Source organism: Dicentrarchus labrax, unplaced genomic scaffold (assembly GCF_905237075.1).
Source record: "Dicentrarchus labrax unplaced genomic scaffold, dlabrax2021, whole genome shotgun sequence".
In the NCBI taxonomy this organism is placed as follows: Eukaryota; Metazoa; Chordata; class Actinopteri; family Moronidae; genus Dicentrarchus; species Dicentrarchus labrax.
The window spans coordinates 13,482,168-13,506,185 of NW_026136716.1; the positions used below are offsets into that span (position 1 = coordinate 13,482,168).

Sequence of the window (24,018 nt, forward strand, 5' to 3'; positions counted from 1 at the left end):
GGTTTCTTGAGAGTATGACCAGCTCACCACATTGTAGTATGTCTTGCTGATGATAGTGGTGTCGAAACCTTTGGGAGGGCTTTTCACTGTCCCAGACTTTGGCTTGTCTGATGTCTTGTCTATAAAGAGAGAAAGAGGGAGAGAACAGTTCAAAGACCAGATGGACACAGGAACAAGGTGTAGGCACATTACATCCAGTTACACTTAAAGTGATGAAAAGTTCTTTTTAGGAACATGTTTTGCTCCTCTCTGTTAGTGACCGTTATTCCATGATAAAAAGTGTGTGACCTATAAAACTCAAACCTTTTTAAAAAGCAAATACAAAAACAAAAATGTCACAGTTCACCTTCCACTTTATTGTCTTACGAGAACTAGAAGGGCATTTAAAGAGCGCAGACCTCCGCCGATTGGACATTTGGTCTTGGCGGAAAAATCAGAATTCTCGTGGTGGACGAACATTCTCATCAATAAAATTACATGAAAAAATGCCTACTTTATGAAGTTCCAACATTTCCTGTAGGGCAACGTTGCTGTCATGCATTCTACAAAATGTAGGACAAGCAATGATTTAATTTACTGACTCACAATGGCATGTCTTTTCCCCGTCCGAGTTATTGTCTTTTCAACATAGGTCGGCCAATAATAACGCATGCTGTCATATCCTTCAGTTCACTATTGTCCTTTGCAGACAATGCAATGTAAAGCTAGAAGCTTAATGTACTTTTTAGACCTATCAGACTGAATAGAGAAAGTAAAGAGCTACTTAAAGCTGTATGCTCTATAATCAGGATACTAGGAAAGATTTAGAGAAGTATTCTTTACCTAGATTTTAACCTTAATCGTTGTCTTGGAGCAGAAATAAATAAAGCCCAAAGACTGCTCTATGTGTGCATTTTCTTTATAATTCTGAACTGAGTCTGAATAACAACGATTTATGTCAGCAAACCAAGACAACAGGCACGTGCAGCTTCCAATTCACCACTGTTTACTTGACAAATAATGACAGCTAAGTCCCTCCAGTGCAAGCTATCTGCTATCTCACACATCAAACTCCCACTGGCTATAAGAGTCTACCATTCCTCCATGTTATCATGGTCCTTGTTTTCTGCTGCAAGCTTTAAGTCAGGAAGTGAGATTCTATACAGCAGCTCTGGAACTTCCTGTCTTTGTTTGCTTGCGGAGCTTCCTTCCTTCGTTCCTGCCTCCCCTCCTCAGAAAGCAACACAACCAACACAATCAAACAGGCCAGGAGGATCTCTTATGAGCCCAGCAGTGCTCAGTTTGAAAAATAAGAGAAAAACCCTCCAAAATTCCTTTGATGACCTTTATCTCAAGTCTTTACACCAACTACAAACACAGCAATTATTATTTTATGAGTAAATCTTTGTGACAAAAAGATCAAAAGAAGTTGAAAGTTTTAGATTTATTTTGATTCTTGTCGATTTAGATGTGTCTATTAAATAAGCTTCAAATGCCTTCATCTTCTCTTAATGTATCCACACAAGTGTCTGCATTTAATGCCTTCAAGCCTTAAATTAAAACCCTTAATCCCTCGTTTCTATACAGGACTTCACTTCTTTTAAGAGTCATGCAAGTGAGTCAACTTCCTTAAGAAATCACACTTATCAGTAAAAACAGAAGTGCAGGAAGTCTGTTTGTGCGTCTGTGTGTGCGTTTTGTCTGTGTCAACGCTTTGAGAAATTCAAATTCAAATTCATACTGTAAGCTTTGAGTCTACTATGGTAGAAACCAGGTACTGTATGTGTGATATTTGTGTGCAGGAGAGGTAACTAAACCTACAGCTTTAACCGAAACAGCAAGAAGGAATCAGTTGGGTTCGTTCACACTGTTCTGAATAATGAAATAAATGATGCCAAACGCCTGAGAAAAGCAACAGCTGCACCCACCGCTTCCTTTCAGCTCCCGCACATAGTTACTTGGGAACCACCCGGATTTGCCGTTCAATGAGCCTTCCCACCAGCCCCCGTCCTCCTGCCGGCTCACGCTGATGATGTCGCCCTTGGAGAAAGAGAGTTCATCCTCATTGGTCTGCTGGAAGGGAAAGCGCGCCTTGACCAGAAAGTGGCCAAACCCACTGCCCTCTGACATGTCCTGTGGAAAAGGAGAACAGGGAAGACAGAGCTGACTGAATCTGTGCATAATGTACTGTCTGGGTATGTTTGTTTACTAGTGTGGTCAGAGCCAAGCTTTCCATAAACCCATTCAAACTACTCATTTTCAGATTAGAGTCATAAATCTGATCTGAGATTTATTTACTCAATATCCTTTTGGAAAGCCAAGTCAGAGAAGCACCTACACTGTACAAGAGCGAGGACTTCAGAGGATGAATGTCTGAGTTTAATATCACTTCTGTATATGTAACCCCAGTCTGTGTTTATCTACTGTCATTACTTCTGAGATGTGTCGTCGTCGTTGTCATGGTAACTCACCAGGCTGCGGTACTGAGGCTGCAGCAGTTTAGAGGAGCGACTCTGAGTGTTCAGAGAGTCAAACGACTTGATCCTCAATGTTGAGGAGTGCGGCACACACACACTGTCTTCAGAAACACCTAAATCTGCACACAATGGTTCAATTAATTGTCAATTTTAACTATTCAAATTCATTTTTTCAGGTTATACAGCACTTGATAAGAACAAAGTCAGGTTGAGCAAAAGAAAGTTCATTAAAATCACATAAACACAATAACTGTACCTTCAGTAGCTTTGTTAAGGGCAACCAAGGAGTTTAGGACCTTGGAGAAGTTCAGTCCCTGCAGGAGGTCATTGACCTCAAAAGGCTAAAGGAGAGGAAACGGAACAAAGATGTAGAATAAATGTTAGAATGGCAATAAATGATGGAGGACTTTGATACAGGAAAGATGTACACACATTCATCATAAATTTATAGAGCATGACATCAGCAAGGACACAAAGCCTTCTCCCTGACATTTCCAAGCATGTATCTCACGCAGAGATGTGCTGGTAAACAGAAACACAGGGGCCTATGACTTCCTGTTTGTGATCATAATAAGCTGACACATCAGCACAACAACAACTAAAACACACTGTAACAATACAGTTGAATGCATTCAACAAAATAATCTTATTTATTTTTAAATTGTAGTTTTGTTCCTTTACAATACACTCTCCTTATTTAACCTGCATCAGGACTTATTGTGAATGTACATTATGAAAACATACATTAGTCTGAAAATGAAGAAATACTGAGTTTAGTTGGGGTTTACATCCCTGCTCCAACTGCAGTCTGAAGAAGGATTACTCAAAGTCTGAGCTTCCCCTTGTAATCTCCCCATCACACACACACACACACACACACACACACACACACACACAGCCATAATCAAAATACCTCTGAAGCCCCTAATCTCATGTATACCACACACTGACTGACTTCTACATTCCCAAGGCGTGAAGGTGGAGCAGTCTGGGGCGTGAAAGTCAGAGCTGAAACATCCCGATTTGGGACTTTAGACTGAATTTAAAACTATTTCAAATTAAGAGCCCAAGGGTACATGCAGAGAGCAGCCACAAAGAGTTAATTCTGCATGTTTTTACAGATAGGGTCAACAACAAAACTACACAGTTCGTTAATATAGTCTTGCTTTTAAGAATCCACTTGCTGTGATTTATATACCACGGCTGATTAGTAGTCAGAGCAGTTTGGACCCAACAGTTAATACACACTTTCATCTCTCCCACTGGCATTGGGCCAAGACACAATATGGGGCTTTCTACTCATTGCTGCAGTAGAATTGTAGCAGAGCTGAGGTTGCATTTGCACATATATTACGTATTTAGCTGCCACTGCTTCCAGTACAATAACGTATCAATGGACATGATCAATACTGAAATCTTACACCGAGAACCACGTGTAGAACGTTGGCGACAAAGAAAAGCACTCTTGGAAGGATCTTATACCTCAATATTGGAGAAAAGTGCATTTGATAATGAACTATCAGATAGCACTTATTGATCCCTTAAAGAATTTGGTAGATTTTGCATGACGATATAGTTGTTAATCAATCATTAAGTAAACGACAAATGACCTCATCGGGCTCAGGACATCTCATCCTGTACATGTCTCTGCTTCAGCACATGAATTTCAATTCCAGGAGCTGCTGCTGTCCAATCAGAGCCCAGTATTATGAGGAGTTAGATTCCTTTAATCCAAATGATAGATTATTTATCATGAGGATTATTTATTCATCTTTAAGAATAAGTTAGTTTTACTGGACTTGAAAATCTTATTTGGACAGAGTACTGTTCTGTAAAGTACAACCGGCTTTAAATATACAGATATTTCAATGAAAATGAATACTGTTCAGATGACAGAGTGTCTTCTTAAAGATAAATATAAATCAGATTTGAGATGATATAAATGCTGCTGCAATTTGCACCTAAACAGAATCTATTAATAACTACATCTTAAATGCAGTTACGTTCAGATTGTGCCTGTAGTGAGAATACTCTCGCCTGTGAGAGGAACGTAATCACTGCATGTTTAAAACAAACGCCTGTGATCAGTTAAACAGCTTACCTGATAATAGGGAGCACTTGATTTAATGCCGCCGAGAGGGCACTCTAAACACGCAGAATCAATATCCCACCCGATTAAGTTTCATAAATAGCAAAAGCCCAAATTTATGCTCTGATTAATTGTGTAGCTCCGGTTAATCGCAGAGTGAGAACTCATCCACGCTCGTGTTGGCACTTGTCGTCCACTCTGTAATCCTCCTCTATCGGACAGGCAGTCTGGCTCGTCCTCTGCTTGTCCCACGACTGTCTGGGAGAATTACTACGCTGATGTCAGTCAGGCTGCTGGTAATGGAGGCCTTGGCTTCCAGCAACATGGCTGACATGCCTCTAATCAACCTGATTGGAAAATCCACTGGCTGCCTGGCTTGTTGCATTACATCAGCCCACCCTTCTCCTTCTCCTTCTCCTCCATTTCATCTTTTCAAACTCTTTCCTTTGCTCCTTTGCCTCGCATTCAAGAAAGCCACCACCCTCTCATTACTGACTGGGCTTTCAGGGACCTCAAAATAAGTCTGGAGCAAAATCTTGTTATAGGTCTACAGCCCAGGAGACCTGTGTTGCATAACCAGCTCTTTTTCAATATGAGTCAATTTTTTCCACTGCTAAGATCAATAGTGTGTGTGTGTGTGTGTGTGTGTGTGTGTGTGTGTGTGTGTGTGTGTGTGTGTGTGTGTGTGAGTTTCTGGTGTCATTTTGTACTACTCTACTCACTAGCCCTCTCTTCACACCCACAGTGGGGCAGGATATAACCTGGCTTGACCCACTGTTGTGCAAACACAGACACATGCACACACCCTAATACATGTTTTTGAACTCTGATAACAATACAGATATATTTTAGATAACATGCCAACAGCCAAACATTCTGTATTGATTTCAATATTTCCAACTTTATATTTGAAAGTCTCTGTGCCAAACAATTCTTCAGCTAATGATTGCTTCCCGCAAAGTAGAAAAGAGCATTCAGACCTCTGCTAGAGTTATATAATCACCATGATCATCATCAATAACAAAAACATCATGTGAGAATATTCATACAAAACTGTACAGAATCTGATTCAAACGTCTCATCAGAATCCCCTTCGTGGAAGGATTCCCATAGACAGTATTGATCAAGTCACAAACAAACTCTATCTGTATCACATCTGTCATTTCAAAGGGGGACCACGCCAACTGACTGCACTACAGTTCTCCTAAATACAAAGACAAGGCCAACACTCAGTATGTTCATCTATTCCACCAACTCCAACAAATAAACCATAATCCATCCTCCTGCAGCAATCGTACATTTAATCCTACAGGTTTAAAAACATCTTATGGAAACAGCCCGGACATCGAGCTCATCGCCGTTGGACTTCGTCCACGTTATCTGCCGCGGGAACTTTCCAGTGTTATCGCCATCTCTGTTTATATTCCTCACAGTGGTCGTTATCATCACCATCACTGTTTACATTTATGATGTCTTATTTATTCTCCTGTACAGCACTTTGGTCAACTTTGCTTAACAAATAAAGTTGGATTGGATTGGATCCTTTAATAACATAACTTCATTGCAAATACCACAATTAGTGGTTTCCAGCTTAGATAGCCCAGCATGTTATATGAGGATAGGCCCCCTTATAAGCAAAACTGACAACTTAATGATAAGACAACATTTATACAGGGTTTAACTAATGGCTTTATTAATGGACATAACTTTTGGGTTGTCAGGTTGTGAAAAATTGCGGACTATTTACCTGAACCTGAACTTTTTAGCATTAGAAAAACTGCAGACTTGATGATTAAACCTTGTTATTAATGACTTACTAATATTTATAAGTACAGATTTGAAAGCTTAAAGGACCAGGATTTAGTGGCATCTAGATGCACGCCCGCTGATGGGGGGGACAAACGGGTCTGTTGTCCCGGGCCCAGGGTAGGGGGGGGCCCAGAACTGGGCCCTCATTAAATTATGGAATAATTTTTTCAAATTAAAATTATTTGTAATATATATATATATATATATATATATATATATATATATATATATAAAAAATATGTAATATTTGAGTTACATAACATCTTTTTATTTGTGTTCTTCCTAATTGTCCTTGAAATAGTGGTCCAGAACCCCCCCGACCCCAACACAAAAATGGTTTGGCCACTGATTGAAATTTGATGTTGTCGTTGATTTGAAGTTCAGTACGCTAAAAAAGTCCGGTCAGCACAAGTCCGGTGCTCAGAAAAGGAAAGAAAAGAGAAGAGAAGAGAAGAGAAGAGGAAAATAAAGAGGCCTTAGACATTTTAAATATTTAAAAAAAGGTGGTGACGGTGAAGCTGGAACTGCTAAAGTTAACGTAGAGCAAGGTAAGAAACAGCGCAGCCAATGTTTAGCAGCCTTGTAACGTAACCTAACAGGCCAGCTCTAATGTTAACGTCCATCAGCTTGTATAAAGCCTGGCACATCACGTTATCTCCGACAGAAACAGTTGAGTTTGGTAGCTCCGTCAGAGAGGATGAGACAGAGAGGAGAGAGATCCAGCTGCAGGCAGGTGACAGAGAGAGTGATGCAGGAGGGGCTCGCTGCCCCGCAACGGAGGGACAGAGTCAGGCTACTGGTGAGAGAGAGAGAGAGAGAGAGAGAGAGTCACAGTCACAGTGGAGCGGGAGGGGCCCGCTGCCCCGTCGTAGAGTCTGAGCAGAATGGATCAGAGATCACACACTTAATTTCAGTGATCCTGCATTATGGCCAACAAGAATGACCGACTCTGATAGAGTGAACCTCGTACGTGTGATGGCGCCTTTCTCAGAGAGGACAAAGGAATTGCCAGCAGATGCAGAGGGCAGGGAATTCCCAAACTATCTGACATATTCCACATCCCACAATGGAAGGGAAAATATGGGACTGGATAGTATATAGCAGCTCAAAAAAGGCCTTATTTTGCCTACCATGCTTGCTGTTCTCCTTTGAAGTAGAGAAAAAGTCAACTAGTGCACTAAATTCCAGAAATTTACAGAAAGCTCTATGAGAGATTTCCAGAACATGAAAGAAACCTTGCACACAAACATTGTTAATGGAAGGAGAGGAAGAGCAGAGGAAAAGGAGAGATCTGGGCGTGGGGGGGCCCATCTAAGATTATCTCGTCCCGGGCCCAGGCAAGACTGTCAGCTGGCCTGTCTAGATGTGAAGTTACAAACTGCAACTGAATACTGTTTGCCTTCCAAGCATGTAGGAGAAACTACTGTGGCTACAAAACGTAAAGTGTGAAAGGTCCTATCTAGAGCCAATGTTTGGTTTGTCTGTTCTGCGCTACTGTACTGTACTCCGTAGAAGAGTACCAGCTCACTCTGTAGATAAAAACATCCCAGAACACACAATTATTCTTATATTCAGGTGATTATACACTAATAAGAACATACCTATGAATATTATATTCCATTTCTGACAATAGATCCTCCTACATGTTCCACACTGAACCTTTAAACTAAAGTTTGAAAACCATGCTTATTTATCAATGGATCACCAACCGTTGTAACTTAACTTCCAAAACAAAACATAATTACCAAATAAAAAGCACACTTACCAATAATTTTTCACAACCTGGCAACCTAAGAGTTGTTATTATCAATGGCTAATTACTGATCCATGAAGGTCTATTAGGCCTACATGCTTTACTAACCATTAATAGAGCCATAAATTAACACCTGTTTCTGAAGATATGAGTAACACTCACTTACATTAGTGTCTGTTTGTCTTATGAAGCACTCACTGGAGGTCACATACGTATTTACAGCTAAATCAATCAGTTTAGATGTTTGAATGTCTGATGAACAAACATTTCTGAAATTAAAATATCAAATCAATTACACATAGACAAAGTATTTGTACTTTAATTTCTCATTATAAAGATACATATCCTGCCCTGCCTCTGCCATATTTAGGCCTACGTAATCAGCAGCTCCCAACCTGGGGGTCGGGACCCCTGCTAGGGCCAAAGCTTCATAGGGGGTCATGAGGCCTTCTTGGTTTTAAGTGTTGAGGTGTGCTAGAGAACTTATATGTAACATGATCTATATGTCTTCCGTGAAGTAAATTAGTTGATAGAACAATGGCCAAGCATCGGGGACAAGAAAACACAAAATTTGCCCTCCCCCTAAAAAAAAAAAAAACAATTTAAAAATACATAATACAGCGAGGAATTGTATAAAAAGTAACAGGAAATAATCTGCTCAAAATGAATCAAAATCACTAATTTAACAGCAACTTGTTGCAGTTACTGAGTTCACTATTTGGGTTAATTTAATCAACATTTTTGAAGATAATATGAAATATCCATAATATATATATGTCGCTGAGTCAGGGGTCCTCAGTTGATAGAATATGATTTAATATATATATATATATATATATATATATATATATATATATATGTAATAAGGATAAAGATTGTGAACTAAACGATACCTTCAGGTGCTCGTGACTACAATACCTGCTGCTGTCTCGTGCTGTGAATAGGAGCTAACATTAACAGTATAAAGGACTTCACTGACAAACAGCAGGACACAGAAGTTTTAAAGGATGCTTTAAACGCTAAATAGGTTTGTGTTGGGAAGAGGCAATCTGTTCTCTAGACTTCATACTGTGTAAGTGCATTAATAAATATACATTATTGATAGGTTCACTCACCTCCACACCGAAAGCCCCGCAGCCTTTAATGAACTCGGTAATGTTCCTCTGACACTCGCTGTCGCTCCTCGGTTCCTGGAAAAACTACACACAGAAAGTGACTAACTTAGCTTCAAATGCTAACACGAAATGTGAATAAACAGTTAATTGATATATTTCAGGTTTTTACGTGTGGGAGCTTATTCCAGGCGCTGCTGGTGCACTTGCCACTTGCTGCTTATCAGCATCAAGCTAGCTAATAAGCCACACTTCCGGTTTCAACTTTCAAACTAAAGCTTTAATTGAAAGATGTTTTCATACATTTTGTGTTTGCAATTGCACCTTCGGTAAAAGTTACCGTTATTTTATTGCAGCTAGTAGTAGATACCTAGCTGTTCTAGCCTAGTGTATCTTACATTTTTTCAATTAGTCCTGAGGGATCGTTCCAGTTTTTTATCTTGTCGTCCTAGTCTCCATCAGTTGTCCTATCTGGTAATTATTAGAAGAAACTTAGTTATAAACCATATAACATTGAACGTAAAATGAAGTTCTGTCACACCTGTGGACTACCTGTGGCAGAATTGTTCCTAGAGGAGGTGTAATGTATAGTAGAGGGGGTGATCCACAGCCGCTGACACGTTTTATACCTTTATTTTGAAAGCAGCAGTGCCTCTGTCTGTGTTGTAGCTAACAGAGGCTACTTTGATAGAGATCTACAATCTCCCAGGGAAGTTGGATAAGCCGAAGGAGGATATGACGTTGACAGGTCCATGGTCCAATGTGCGTGTGTGTGTGCGTGTGCGTGTGCGTGTGTGTGTGTGTGTGTGTGTGTGTGTGTGTGTGTGTGAGCGACAGAAAGTCAAAATGAAATTTTAAATTCAAATTATTATCATTACAGTCAAATAAATGTAGAAAAAGCCTATATTCAATATATATAGTTGTGTTACAGCATTTCTATTAGCATTGTTAGTAGACTATTGCAGCAATACATTTTTATTACTTAATTTAGGCAGCAATCAGGTCTCAGGTTTACATATAATAGGTCACATTGTTTCCTATCTTTTATATTTTCCCCTAAAATAAATATAAATATTAATAAATAAATATGTAAATTAAAAATTAGATAAAGTGAAACAGTGAAACAACGGCACAAAATAAGAGCATATAAAAGAAAGCATAACCCTGAGCAGTAAAAAAAAAAAATCACAATTACCTGCAGCCTGTTTATTAAATAACAGTAGTAAGTGGTAGTGGGTCTGTAATCAATATTACAACAATTTCATATTTACCTGAGAAGCCTAAAATGTGTTCACCATTTTGACTTCAGATGGGTTGTTTGACAACAGACGGAGAAAACACTTCACTCTCAAAATGTTCTCATGAATAATTTATGATCATTTGGATTTAGTTTTATTTGAGATGATTTGTAAACACTTCACCTTTTTAAAACATGTTACTGTTCAACACTGCTTTTCTTCAGGAGCCCTAAATTCCACAGGATGTTCACATGATAATTGGGTTTATTTATTCATAAGGGCAGAAGTTATTTGCTTTTATGTTGTTTTCCATGTTTTTACATATCATATATTTTTAATAATGTGTTCTTTTTGTTTTTCTTCCATAGCCCTCTATCCCCCCATCCACTTACTTTGTCCACCGTCCCGGGTCTGAGTCGCTCCAGCAGCTTGCACAGCACCGCTCCATCCTGCAGAGATGTCTGGAGAAAAGCCTCAGGATCCGAGATGCTTTTCTTGGGAGACTCCAGGACCCCGAGCGTTATGAGCCACGTTACCGTCTGCTCGGCCGAATTCATGCCTGGCTCTCTAATGTCATAAAACAGCAGCAGCAGCAGCGGCAGCGGCGCTCCTCGGTGTCCGGCTGTCCTACTTGTGGTCCGTCCACAATGAGGCAGGAGAGTCAGCCCCGCCTTGTTTGAACACTACAACCAGCACGCGCTGGTTGGATCACACAGGCTGTTGTTCCAAAACAGAACAAATATTTGTGGAAATGGGAAGTAAAGATGGTTCCTTCCTTTAACAGCTTTTAATTCTCTCTCTCTCTCTCTCTCTCTCTCTCTCTCTCTCTCTCTCTCTCTCTCTCTCAGCGGATGTTGGCATCACCTCTGCTGGTGTACACCACTGTAGCAGCAGCGCCAGTGTCAAGACAGGCACTGAAAGACGTGACTTCCTTTCAGTTTTTTCATATTAAAAGCATACACTTTACATGGCAACTTTTTTGTGAAAAAAAGAATGAGTGTATAGTGTCTCATATGTTTTTTCTGCAAAAAAGAGTATAATTAAAATCCTTAAAAAGGCATCTACTCCTTCTACCTCATTGTGAATATGCAACTGTGGTCCTGTGAGGTCCACTCTCAGTGTATGTGCCCTGGTGGCAGATTCAATTCTGGTCGAAAATGCGTATTAGACCAGGATTTGGTAACACAAATCATATGATAATACATGAAATAATACAGTCTGTGTACCGCACTAATAAAGCAAACTGTAAATTGAAATAACAGAAATATTATTCAAATAAGCTCAACTGGTATGTAAGTACATAATAAAGGTATATTGTTTAATTACAAAAAGGCATAAAAAGACTTAATAACAGAAACATAGTGTACATTATTATTCAGTCTACAATCATTGTAAAATACATCATATATCATGCACTGTGCTATATGTGTAAATATAGGCCTATTGTGTCAATCATAGTGTTTTAAGTACTGAAAGCCTATGTTAATATCCACAAGGCTCACAGAGGAGGGTCTATTACTCAGAGCTGTACAATCTTAAAAATGTCCAAATACAAACCATAAACCAGAATGTTAGCGCTTTTATTTTTTTTAATACTACTTTGATTTTACTTTGAAGGCCACAGCGTCTAACTTCCGTTTTGAGGCTCGTTGTCTTTGATGGGTTTGACGCAGCTGACAGCAGCACATCACAGGACCGTCCCACGCATTAACAGGCTAATTATACACAGACCAAATAGCAGTAAATGAAATGTATTTCCTTAAAGTTCATCTCTATTACCAACACTATTTTGGATAAATACATGCGCTGTGCCAAACCCCATTTAAAAATCTACACATTTAAAATATGTGGCTGATTTATCCACACAGGAATGTGACCCTCGCAATATTCTTTTTACATTTACTCTCAAATTTGTCTGCATTACGTGTTTTAAAACAAGTGCTGCTGTGATCCTAGTTACAGCTTGAAGAGTATGTCTCATTGTTCAGAGTCAGCAGCGGGAATAAATTGTGTCAATGCACTGATTTATTCAATGAACCATAACTTACGCGTTAAGTCAATTTCATCTGTGACTGCAGGGGCATGACATTATTAATTCATTGACTGAAAGCCTTTTATCATCAACTGTGTCAAACTGGGCTGTATCGCCCTCTGCTGGACGGTTTTAGTTTGTAGTTGATAGCAAAGTTTCTACTTTATAGTTTGTTAACTAATAAATGATGCCAGTAACTTATAGCAGAAGAAGGGAAATAATAATATAGAGAATAATAGAGTCATACGGTAATGTAGTGAACAAAATACAATTAAAATGTCATTATATTGTCACTGTATAGTCCCGTAATTTATTGGAATTATATAGGGATATTTAAAAGTAACCTATTAGCTACATGCAAAAGTGGAAATAGTCTTTCAATAATATCATTTTTTTCACCTACTCTATGACCTTGTGAGCTGTTTAGTGTTGTTTACATACAGATAGATTCTTTTCACAGACATTCCCAGCTCCCAAAATTTTACTGGACTTTCCAAACATGACCAGGGCTTCACTGATCTTCATCAGGCAAACATGACATCATGCTGACATCATAGTCAGCTGATCAAACACAACTAAAGGAATTAAAAGTACAACCATCAAGCTATATGAACAGAAATGGTAGCAAATGAATTGATTTCATGGAATGTGACTACTAATTTACTGGTTCCAAACCATACATGCCTAGGGATGTAACGGTATGACCTCACGGTTATAATGACCAAAATGATCACGGTTTTCGGTATTATCGCGGTATTTTCTGAAAGTGTGTTCAATATGTTCAGAAAGCACTGATAGGCCTACACAAGCTGAAATAGTTTCAAAAAGTGTAACAGTTTTTATTATATTACAAAACCTTCTCAAAAGCATCAAAATGTAACAAACTATCTTCAATCAACTGTCACTCAGCATTCTTATTAGGGGTGGGTAAAAATATCGATTCAGCAGTGCATTGTAATATATGTTTATTCAATATTGATTCATTAAATCCTCTGAATCGATTCAAGCCCCTGGCCAGTGGGGGCGCGGTGAGCAACACCTTTGTGTGATTTGCGTTGTATGGACAGAGGCCGCACTCGACCACACAGCAACAACAACATAGCAACCGAAGCAGGTAGCGACAGTGTTAAAATAGCGCCTTCAACTTAAAAGCAGTGTAAACCCGGAACACAGGAAATAGACATAAGTAAGGTAGTGTGTAAGCTGTGCCAGGCAGTACTAAAATACTGCAATAACACAACAAATTTGCACAACCACTTAAGCTGACACCATGCAGCAACCCACAGCTAAACCTGTGGATTCAAAACAGACACAACTCGACAGATCCTTCCTTTGCAAACTGCCGCCAAACTCTGCCCGCGCACAGAAGATAACGGAGTCTGTGGCCGTCTTCATATGTAAGGACCTACGACCGTACAGTGTCGGGGGAAACGGCACGCACGTTGTCTTCAGGAAACTCGAAAGATGCTGGGAAGGATTAAACACACGGTTTCCACACCGTGGTAATCAACCGTGATAATAATGATATTTGAAATGAAAACGGTAATTGTTATCGTCAACATTTTTATCGTGGTTTACCGTTACACCGGTAATCGTTACATCCCTACACATGCCCATGATGCACCATGGCACGAAAAAGCTTGTTTGAGAGCTTCATACCTAGAATTTAGGTTCATGGTGCATTCAGAAGAAAACTGGGTTGGGGTGGGGGAGTGTGAAAGTTTAATATGCTATGCATAACAGGATGTCACACTAAGTATTCATATGATAGCTGTGTCGCTTCCATGTGTGAAAGTCTGTGAGTAGCACAGGAATGAAGAGTTAGTTTAAAATATTTGACTCTCCTTTCTCTTGCGGCCACAGGTCATTGTGTTATTATTAGAAGCTTGTAGGACATCAAAATGTGACAAGGTGTCAGGCCCAGGTCAGGAAAATCAACTCCAGATCTTAGTGTCCAAGATCCAGAGATGAAAAAGCAAACAGCAGTAATGAGGCTGCTTTCTGTCCTGTCACCTTACACAGCACGTCCACATGCGCAGATAAATCATGCAGCACTCCCAGTTCATTCAGTAATTTGGCATACAGCCAGTTGAGCTCTTAACACCCATATCTGCATATTCCTAGAGATAGGTATCAGTATAGTATCACCATGCAAGTTAGACAGTAAATAGTATGAAATATGATTAAACTTCAAACTTCTGTTTTCTCGGTTTTACACACTTTTCCTGGTATTGTTGTCACACATGACCATATTCTGTCAACATACGCCCGACACACACTCATAGAGAGCCCTCTAACTCTGCTTTACTGTAAGCAAAGCCCAGACAAAACCACTGAGGTTGAACCTGAAAGCATAACAGACAGAATTTTCCATCAGCAGCGTCATGGTCACAACGGTGTACGCCTCGCCACATCTGAACAGGCTTGTCACAGCCACGCTGCAGCTTTGCATAAATGCTTCTCATCTTAAAGAAAACAGTTTTTAATTGAACAGTAATGTCCAACAATGAGCACTTGATGCGGTATGACTCTAAATGACTCTAAAAAGACATTTTCCCTGGATATTTAGCTTAAACCAAAGTGCCAATTGCTAACCAGAGCCCTGCATAAAATGCTCAGGTACCCATAAACAAGAATATGAGTCTATACCATAGACTGCATACTTAAAAATGGATGTAGTCTCGGTGGTGTCATCCATAGGTTTCTGAGCAGCAGTTGTGAAGCTCTAAGTGCGGGGACTCTGGTCGCCATTATTTTGAAAGTCCCATCTAATCCAAAATGAACAACTGAAGCCTGGGTACATGGGCCATGGAGACTTACTGCTGGAGCCAGCCTCAAGTGGCTGTTCGAGGAACTGCAGTTACTTCCGTGTTGGATTCATTTGCAGCTCCGGAGGTTGTTCTGTGAGGCTGCGGTTAGGCATAGCAGTGCTTTGAACTAAATACTAACATCAGCATGCTAAGATGCTCACATTAACAATGCTAACTGCTGATATTATGTTTATGGCAGATGCTATTAGCACCCAGGTGTCAGTAGGCAACAATGCTATTTGCACCCGGTGTAATAACCAATGTGGCAATTTTACACCCCACTATCTTTGTTTAGCGTGTTGGCATGCTAACATTTGTTTATTACTACCAAACACCACAAATTAAAGGTGAGTTGTGTGCTTGTGGGAATGTGATTACTTTTGCAGGAATAAACCAAAGTGTTAATAAACATCTGACCCAATGATGGCGCTAGATGAAAAGCTAAGGGATCATCAGAGGTATTACAATTCCTCCTGAGGGGTGAATGGATATGTGTACCAAATTTCATGGCAATTCATCCAATAGTTGCAGAGACATGTTACTCAAAACCAAAAATAACATGCTCATGGAGGTACTACAGAAACGGTAATGTCAGTAGGATCTACCCTCTGAGCTCCATGACTGTACATTGGAATCCATGTAACAGTTATAAGACAGATTTCAGTTTCAAGGAGCCATGTTAGCATAATTAAACAGCTTTTTACCTGTACTGTGCTTTTGCTCATCAAAACTTCTGGAAGAGGAATTGAGTGTAATGTAGGCCTTGCCCCTTTTGCTCAGTGGGTGGGTTGTGGTTTGATGGCGGGTGTGTGCCATTGCATGTGAGATGCAGTGACGCGGCAGTTTCATCAGTCCTCTTCAGTTTTTCTGTTAGCTGCTCTTTCAACTTCCTTATTTGCCCATAAGCACCGTTTCCTCTTTCGCTTACTGATGTGGTTCTTCTTCGGGGCACAGCTTCGGATAAGACTGCTCTGTTAACCTGCCAAAGACGATCAAACGAATCAAATCTGCACTTTACAAAGTAATATGAATACAGTCTGTTGGTGGCATTGACTTGTCTTCAGTTTTAAAGAGTGACAGCACATTTATCGTGCTGGTCCGTGGAGCTTCTGCAGCCTTTGGTGAGTACAGAGGGATCGCAGCAGGAGTTGAATCCTTTACTGAGATATGAATGTTGTTCAAATCCAGCAAGGCCATTTAATGATTGTTGTGTCCAACTCCTGTCTGTCTCCAGCTTCAATGCACCCCTTCATGCATGTGTTTTCCGTGACTGTATGTGTATGAGAGAGAAGGAAGAGAGTGAAATGGCGTGTGTAGGTGTGACAGCAATGCATGTCTAGAAGCAGTAGCATACACGCTGTGTGTGTCTGAGTGTGAATGTGTTGAGTGAGTGTGTGTGTGTGTGTGTGTGTGTGTGTGTGTGTGTGTGTGTGTGTGTGTGTGATGTCAGGAGACACCAGCACCCTGTCCTGGAGGAGCGTGTCTCCCACCAGCCAGTCCGATTCCTCGGATATGTCTCCCACGGCACACGTCACCAGGGACAGCGTCTTCCCGGTGAAGATCATCAAAGTGTGTTTCCTTAGCAACAGCTGCAACCTGGGCAAGAACTTCAAACTGGTCCGCTGTGAGGAGGGATGGACTGTCAGGGTATACTCTACTTTACTCTACTCTACTCTACTACTGTATACTATACTCTATTATACTGCACTGTATTGTGCCATACTTTATTCTGAACTCCTTTGTATTCTGCTCTAATGTACTGTATTGTACGGTACTTTACTCTACTGTACTTTTTTGCTGTTCTTCTGCGCTATACTCTATTGTGCTCCACTTCAATTTTCAATTTAATATGCTTTATTGGCATTAATGTCATATAATGAAAAAAGAAAAAAAGAAATAATACAATTCAGAAAAGTTGCAGTTCCTATATAACACAATTCATTAAGTACAATAGGATAAATCAATAAATAAAAATAACAAGAAAATGGTAGCTAACAGTAATACTGTACAATAATAATGTACTCTTTATTGTACTCTAATGCACTTAAATGCACTCTTAAATACTGTACTCTCTGCTGTACTATACTCTACTACTGTGCTTTACCATTTTATACTTTTTTATCCACATATATACTTTACTGTTCCTTTATTCCTCTTTGCTACTTTACTCTACTACTATTCTATTCCTCTAGTCTGTACCTTTCTATACTACACTGTCCTCTACCACACTATACTATGCTATCTAATGTACTATACTGTACTCCACTGCACCATACTATTATCTACCGTGCTTTACTGTACTCTACTACTTCTTTTTTTTCTTATTAAACTGTACTCAGCTGCGCAACTACACTTCTGTTATTAACTTTGCATTACTGGACTGTGCTCTACTATTATACGCCACCGTATTGAGCTACACTTGCTTGCAGTGTACTCTAAAACAAGAAAACGAGGAAGTCTGCTTTAGATTTCAGATATTTGCAGGCTGAAAAACACAAGACCTGTACAGACATTGTTGAGAAATGGTTTATTAGGTAGAAGAGGCTTTTAGTGACGTTAACTATCAATCTTATTTTTGTTTTGCATACTTAATCAGCAGCAGCTCACATTCACATTTTGAAAGCTGCCATCCCAGAGACATTACTGTATAATTGCTTCTGTCCCAGACTGTCATGAATATGGTGCTATCCAGTGGCTGTGTGGGTCCAGACATAAAATACAGCCTATGCTACGGCCTCCTCCTCAAACATCTCAAGTCCTCAGAGATACACTGGCTGCACCCAGATCTGACTGTGTCGGAGCTCACCCATCGCTACGAACAGCAGCATCTGGAGGCTGAGTGGAGGTCAGTGCTCCAGTCTTTGCCTGCTTATGCTACATGCACAGCACATGTATTTTAAATGTATCATAGTTTTAAAGAAACCCGAAATCTTTTGTACATTGAAAGGGCAGGAAATCAGCAAAATGATTAGGATTCATCCTCTGTGGATCATGAATTTCCAGAGCAAACTGAAAGAAAATCAAAAATTTGTTTGATACTTAAAGATCACCTCCAGACATTTATCCAGACATGTACTATATAAAATAATCAGCTCGGAAAGCAGATGTCTGTCTCATTTTTCAGCAAAAAGGTATAATTTCTACTTCAAAATCCTTGAAAAGGCATCTACTTTATCTACCTCATTAAACATTCCAGAATATATTTATAGTACATTGTTTTTGCAGTAGGTCTGCATTAAATCTGCATAATGCTTTTTAATACATTTTTACAGTGTGGACATATACAATCCTATTAGAATTAGCACAGCATTTAGAATGGAATTGGGGAACAACTCTTGCAATGGACAAAATGTTAATCAAGTTGTGTCACATCCTCTAAAGAAAAAGTCATGACTTGGTGTGATGTTTGTTTGTCCAGATATGATCTGAGGATCAGATACATCCCAACAGACTTCATGGAGAAATTCAAAGATGACAGAACCACCATGCTCTACTTTTACCAACAGGTTGGTGATATGTGATATGTGTTTTTTTTCTTGTTTCTTCACTAAGGATTTTTATAGGATTAAGACTTCAGGCTAGAGTCAGTGTTTATAATTGTTTAGTTTGTTTTAGTCAATGTGTGTGTGCCTATCCACAGGTACGCAGTGACTACATGCAGCAGTATGCCTCAAAAGTTAGTGACGGGATGGCTCTGCAGCTCGGTTGTCTGGAAATAAGGTAACATACCACCATACAAACTACCGCCTTAAGCAAGAAGAAGTCACTGCTCCAGTACTTAGAATATATGACATGAATTGGAAAAATCTAACGCTGCCAGTATTATAAATTCACAAAACCTGATTGTGTTTATTTGTCGTGTTTGCAGGAGATTCTACAAAGACATGAATCCAAACGGACTGGAGAAAAAGTCCAACTTTGAACTATTAGAGTAAGTCAGATGACATCAATGACAAGAAACAAGCGACACGCAATGCTACACACTACAAGCTATCTAACCACCATGCACACCAAAAAGAGCAATCTGACTGATGAATGAAGAGGAAGGGTGAAATGGCCAGTCTGTGGTTAGAATAAAAACCTAAACACTGTCAGATATTTAGAGACCTCTGCCATTCAGCTGCTGATCATGAGAGAGAATCACACCATGAGGCAGCTGGTGGAAGCTGAGAAGGTTCCCGAAAGCCCAGAAGTTTAGAAAATAACTTTAACTCTATGTCATTTCCTCTTAGTCTCTCTTATAGCCCGTTATCCACTAACAGGGCACCCGCTACATTCTGGTTCAAACACCTAGTTCTGAAGCATTTTGAGAGCATTTCGACCAAAAATAAATAAAATAGTTAAAAAATAGTTAAAAAAATTTGTTCCCAGCTGGAACCAACAAATAGCAGGTTTTCCTCGGGAGTGGGTGTGTCATATTCTACAGGTCGTTGTGCATTGTGCAGCATCCTCTTTTGATAATGCATCCAGTTCCTATGGTTCCACTCAAACCTGGTGGAAACGTGGGCTGATTTCATAGATAGCACCAAGGTTCCAAGAATCTTGATCAGTATGACTGGACTGGCAAATCAATTGAGCAAAAGTTCTGTTACTGGGGAAATATCACCATCTATGGGTCTGCCCTAACATTTTCATGAGGGGTTGTGTGTGTGATGTGTCACGTTCATGAGAAGTAAATATGTGTGCTTCTTTTTAGGTCATAGGAGTGAAAATTAGTCATCCACAACATTTTTTGTGTCATGATTTCAGAATGATGAAGGCTCTAGAGGATGATTTTTTTCCTCTGCAACTATCATTTTTTCAAAATTATGTACAGATTAGGCATTCTATTATTTCATCTGGTTGGAAACAGTGCATATAGCTGCTGTAAATGGGGAAAAAACTCAGCCCTCCCTAGGTTTAGGCTAAGCCCCAAATGCTTATAGCGTCTGGCTCCACCCCTCATGATTGTGGTCTGACTTTCCTCCATTAGGAAGGATGTGGGGCTGGACCTGTTCTTTCCCAGGGAGCTGATCAACAGCATGAAGGTAGAGAGCCAAAACAACTACAATACACTCATTTAGTACCATGTTGAAGTTACATAATGCAATGAAATTATGACATTTTCAATGACTGCTCTTTGTCTGCGTGCAACGTGTCAGCCTAAACAGTTACGCCGGCTGATCCAGCAGACGTTCCAGGGCTACTCCACTCTGAAGCAGGACCAGTGCATGGAGAGGTTCTTCACCACTTTGGCTCAGTGCCACAGCTACACACAGGAGAGGTTCGCCTGCCAGCTTGTGGTGAGAGAGTGATGTGTGCAGTGAAAAATAAGTTTTTAAGCTAAAGCTGTTTTTTAATGTGTGTGTCTATGTCCTGTCTCTATAGCATGGTTGGAACCTAACAATAGACCTGGTCATTGGTCCAGAAGGCATCAGTCAACAAACTGACAACTCTACAGTAAGCTCACTCTTATTAGCTATTTGTGATATTAGTCATATAACATGAAAGATGATTTATTAGTATAAATTGAGATATACATAGCTATCAAGTGTCCCCTTTTTAAATAATTTATTCATTATTTTTTCACCATTGTCTCTTCTGCAGCCCGTCTGTTTGGCCACATTCTTTCAGGTGTCCAGCATCTCCTGCTCTGCTGAGAGTGACGGTCGAGCTCTGCTCACAGTGCACATAGAGGGAGCCAAACAGGTAATGCAAAGCTCCCTAAAAGGATAGTCCAACATTTTGATGCCTGTTTCTTGCTGAGAGTTGGATGAGAAGGTTGATACCACTTTCGTGTGGGATGATATGAAGCTCCAGCCAGCAGCCGATTAGTGTAGCATTTGTTCAAAAAGCATTCTGTACAAAAGCCAAATTCTATAAATAGTTGTGGTTTAATGGGAGGTAACAACCCAGACTGAATAACTTGTATCTTCTACTCTCTCTCTCTCTCTCTCTCTCTCTCCCCCCAGCCACTGTCAGTGAACACCACCTCTCTGGCTGTGGCTGAAAACATGGCTGACCTGATAGACGGCTACTGTCGGCTAGAAGGCAGCTCTGAGAGCTCACGCATTATCCGGCACAACAGAGGTACACTTCCCCTATGTACCAGTCTAAATCTAAAGTTGTTAAACTATCCAGTCATTTTTACATTGGCTACACAGACCTGTGGCATTTCTATTGTTTACAACCCTGGATTTACCTTTGAACTTCTGGCTCTCATTTTCCATGAATTATGATGACATAGCTTGCCAAAATCACAAGATTTCAGGAGTATTCACTTTTTTTCACTTCAAATAAGTAGTTTAAATATAAGTGAATGAGAATAAAAATGGACGTATTGGATCTGTATAAAGCTGTGGAGTGATGTGCCTGCATCCACATATCACAGCAATGAAAATGTTAATATAACCAAGGTACCAAAGTACGACCAGATGTAAAACCCTGCAATGTCCCCTAATTTGATAAAGCTCTGTAATAAATTATGTTGACAACTACAGCTGAATCAAATATCTGATTCTTTCAGGAAGAGACACAAGACTGAAACTGCCTGACATCCCAAAACGGTGAGTGTAATGAATCACACTGGAAAGTAATGCAACATAAAACTTGTTAAAGTGACACTTTTCCCACCTTGGTGGTAAATTAGCTGAACCATATACTGTGTGGGTGTAGTTTTCTGTTTAGTTTTTTTTTCACACCTTCCTTTATCTCGTGTTCATGGTTTATGTGTCTGTTTGCATTGCTGCTCAAACAGGCTCATTTTTTGTTAAAATCTCATCAACTGATCGCTTTAAAGAAGAAATGTAAAACAAAAATGTCTGTCTCTCTCTTCCAGTGGTGGTCCCAGTGGTCCTGATAGAGGTTTGAGTGAGTCTAATGATACATATATCACACGTGAACATCTATTTGGTTTCATTTCCTCCTAAACTAACACTAATAAACAATGATATATTGGAGGCTTCTTCTGTTTGGTTATACGTATAAATTCATTATGTTTCCTTAACTTCAGGTTCGGATATTTATGCAGAGATTCCAGAGGGCACAGATAACTCTGGTGAGTAAAATTTCACTGACTGCTTTCCCTGATATCCCTCCAGCAATATATTGCTTCCAATGCCCCAAAACTAGGCGATCAGTGAAGAAATGTCAGTTCATGTTATTTTGAGACAGAGGTTACGGTTCAATATATTGCAATACTGTAAATAAGGTGATATGTTGTGATTTTTTTCAAATCTAATTTAGGAAAACTGTCATAGTATAATGAACACACCATCAGATACATAAACTCTGAGTTAAAAGTTTTTTGTTTTTTTTGAGAATCGATACAACGTCACAGTTAAAAATATCACAATACGATATTCTTTCGACATTTTCTTACACTCCTAACAAACATGTCAATCTTTAAGTGAACCATCTCCTTCAGGTTGCTCTCTTCCTCCTTGAGAAAGAAACGTGTTGAACAATCCTTACAACACACAAAAAACTTTCCAAACTGCAATTAACAATACCCTGGATTGAACCACAAGAGAAATATAGAAATGGTGCTATCACAAAGTAAAGATGTTGAAATGTTGACTTTTCCCTTGGTGCACTGCAACAGCTGGCTTTTATGTTTTACTGTAAACCTACTGTTAGTTCTGCCACTCAGGTTTCGCTTTCAACCAAACCACCTAACAAGAACCTATAGACCGTTCACAAACCGTTCACAAACCATCTGTTCTGTAATATTTGTATGTTCAGAGAGACACAGAATCTGCAGAGAGGACATTGTTGTGGGTCGGATCCTGGGTGAGGGATTCTTCGGAGAGGTTCACGATGGAATTTATAAAAGCCCGGTGAGTTCGTCTAATGTCCAAGTGTCATCACAGTTCACTCACACAAACCTCCTACTGAGGATCAAAAGATAATCTGTTGGTCACCTTTTAGCTGTAATGTGGAAAAATCATACCACCAAACTGCACCGGTGCTTCATGCCAAAAGTGTGTCCTAACCCGAAGAGCTAAAACATACACTGTCACGGTGGAAGTAATGTATGCATGTGTGTGTTTGTAGACAGGAGAGAGGATTTCTGTGGCCATCAAAACATGCAAGGACTGTTCAGCTGATGTAAAGGAGAAGTTCCTAAGTGAAGCCGGTGAGTATGTAGCTGTTGCAGTGATTCTTTCCTACCAAATCACTTGTGCTTGCACATCTGCAGTCACAGATTCAGCTCACGGGGTTTGTGTGGAGAGCTGTGACGCAACTGCAAAGCCTGACACGCGTTCATGGCAGGAAATGTAACTCTTTCCATAATTAGTTAGACGTAAAATCATTTTTGGCAGCAGAATTTTCCTCACCTGAAAATGTGACTGATGGTTGTTTTAATCCCAGTAAGCTTAAAATAGAAAGGAACAATGTATAAGTATGTAATGACAGATAAGTGGAGGATCTGAATTTGGAACATTTCTGCATGTTTCATCAGTCAGAACATTGCTGTTGTTGACTTCCTGTTGCCTGGTTGTGGCTTCATGTAAAAGCTCAGAGTGGAGGCTGTGGTAGCCTCAGGGTGAGACAAGAGACCTCATTTGATTTTTTTTCTCCTAGCTGACATAGTGCAGCTTTAGAAAGAAAACGAGTAAATCAAGCTAAATTTACTGATGATGTTGTACAGACACAGTTGCTAATCCTTAGGATGTTGTTTAGAGTGACCCGCCATAATATGCTAAATAAAATCCAAATATTAAGTCTGTAAAATGAA

At 39.8% G+C, this 24,018-nt stretch overlaps 2 protein-coding genes across 9 annotated transcripts in view; one reads left to right on the top strand and one right to left on the bottom strand.

Annotated features, from left to right (window-relative positions):
- The window catches only part of arhgef7b (Rho guanine nucleotide exchange factor (GEF) 7b), a 28,638-nt gene extending 12,499 nt beyond the window's left edge, over positions 1 to 16,139 (bottom strand). Inside the window, exons 1-7 of one of the 4 annotated variants that reach the window (XM_051427697.1) lie at positions 16,004 to 16,139; positions 10,850 to 11,174; positions 9,223 to 9,306; positions 2,713 to 2,797; positions 2,451 to 2,575; positions 1,908 to 2,112; positions 28 to 119 (exon numbers count right to left, since the gene is read on the bottom strand). In XM_051427697.1, the coding sequence (XP_051283657.1) occupies positions 28 to 119; positions 1,908 to 2,112; positions 2,451 to 2,575; positions 2,713 to 2,797; positions 9,223 to 9,306; positions 10,850 to 11,014 (756 nt within the window). In that variant the 5' untranslated portion in view covers positions 11,015 to 11,174; positions 16,004 to 16,139. Of the gene's footprint in view, positions 1 to 27; positions 120 to 1,907; positions 2,113 to 2,450; positions 2,576 to 2,712; positions 2,798 to 9,222; positions 9,307 to 10,849; positions 11,321 to 16,003 lie in introns of those variants that run through there. The other 3 variants (XR_007888118.1, XR_007888119.1, XM_051427698.1) reach the window with 3 other exon arrangements.
- An 87-nt stretch (positions 16,140 to 16,226) lies between these two features.
- LOC127378631 (protein-tyrosine kinase 2-beta) overlaps positions 16,227 to 24,018 on the top strand; it is a 28,536-nt gene continuing 20,744 nt past the window's right edge. For 2 of the 5 annotated variants that reach the window (XM_051427695.1, XM_051427694.1), the window contains exons 1-16: positions 16,228 to 16,420; positions 16,534 to 16,946; positions 17,966 to 18,144; positions 18,718 to 18,805; positions 18,940 to 19,019; positions 19,168 to 19,230; positions 20,272 to 20,326; positions 20,441 to 20,581; positions 20,667 to 20,738; positions 20,886 to 20,987; positions 21,251 to 21,368; positions 21,805 to 21,844; positions 22,117 to 22,148; positions 22,291 to 22,335; positions 23,022 to 23,116; positions 23,334 to 23,415. In XM_051427695.1, the coding sequence (XP_051283655.1) occupies positions 16,743 to 16,946; positions 17,966 to 18,144; positions 18,718 to 18,805; positions 18,940 to 19,019; positions 19,168 to 19,230; positions 20,272 to 20,326; positions 20,441 to 20,581; positions 20,667 to 20,738; positions 20,886 to 20,987; positions 21,251 to 21,368; positions 21,805 to 21,844; positions 22,117 to 22,148; positions 22,291 to 22,335; positions 23,022 to 23,116; positions 23,334 to 23,415 (1,396 nt within the window). In that variant the 5' untranslated portion in view covers positions 16,228 to 16,420; positions 16,534 to 16,742. Of the gene's footprint in view, positions 16,421 to 16,533; positions 16,947 to 17,965; positions 18,145 to 18,717; positions 18,806 to 18,939; positions 19,020 to 19,167; positions 19,231 to 20,271; positions 20,327 to 20,440; positions 20,582 to 20,666; positions 20,739 to 20,885; positions 20,988 to 21,250; positions 21,369 to 21,804; positions 21,845 to 22,116; positions 22,149 to 22,290; positions 22,336 to 23,021; positions 23,117 to 23,333; positions 23,416 to 24,018 lie in introns of all 5 variants that reach the window. The other 3 variants (XM_051427693.1, XM_051427692.1, XM_051427691.1) reach the window with 3 other exon arrangements.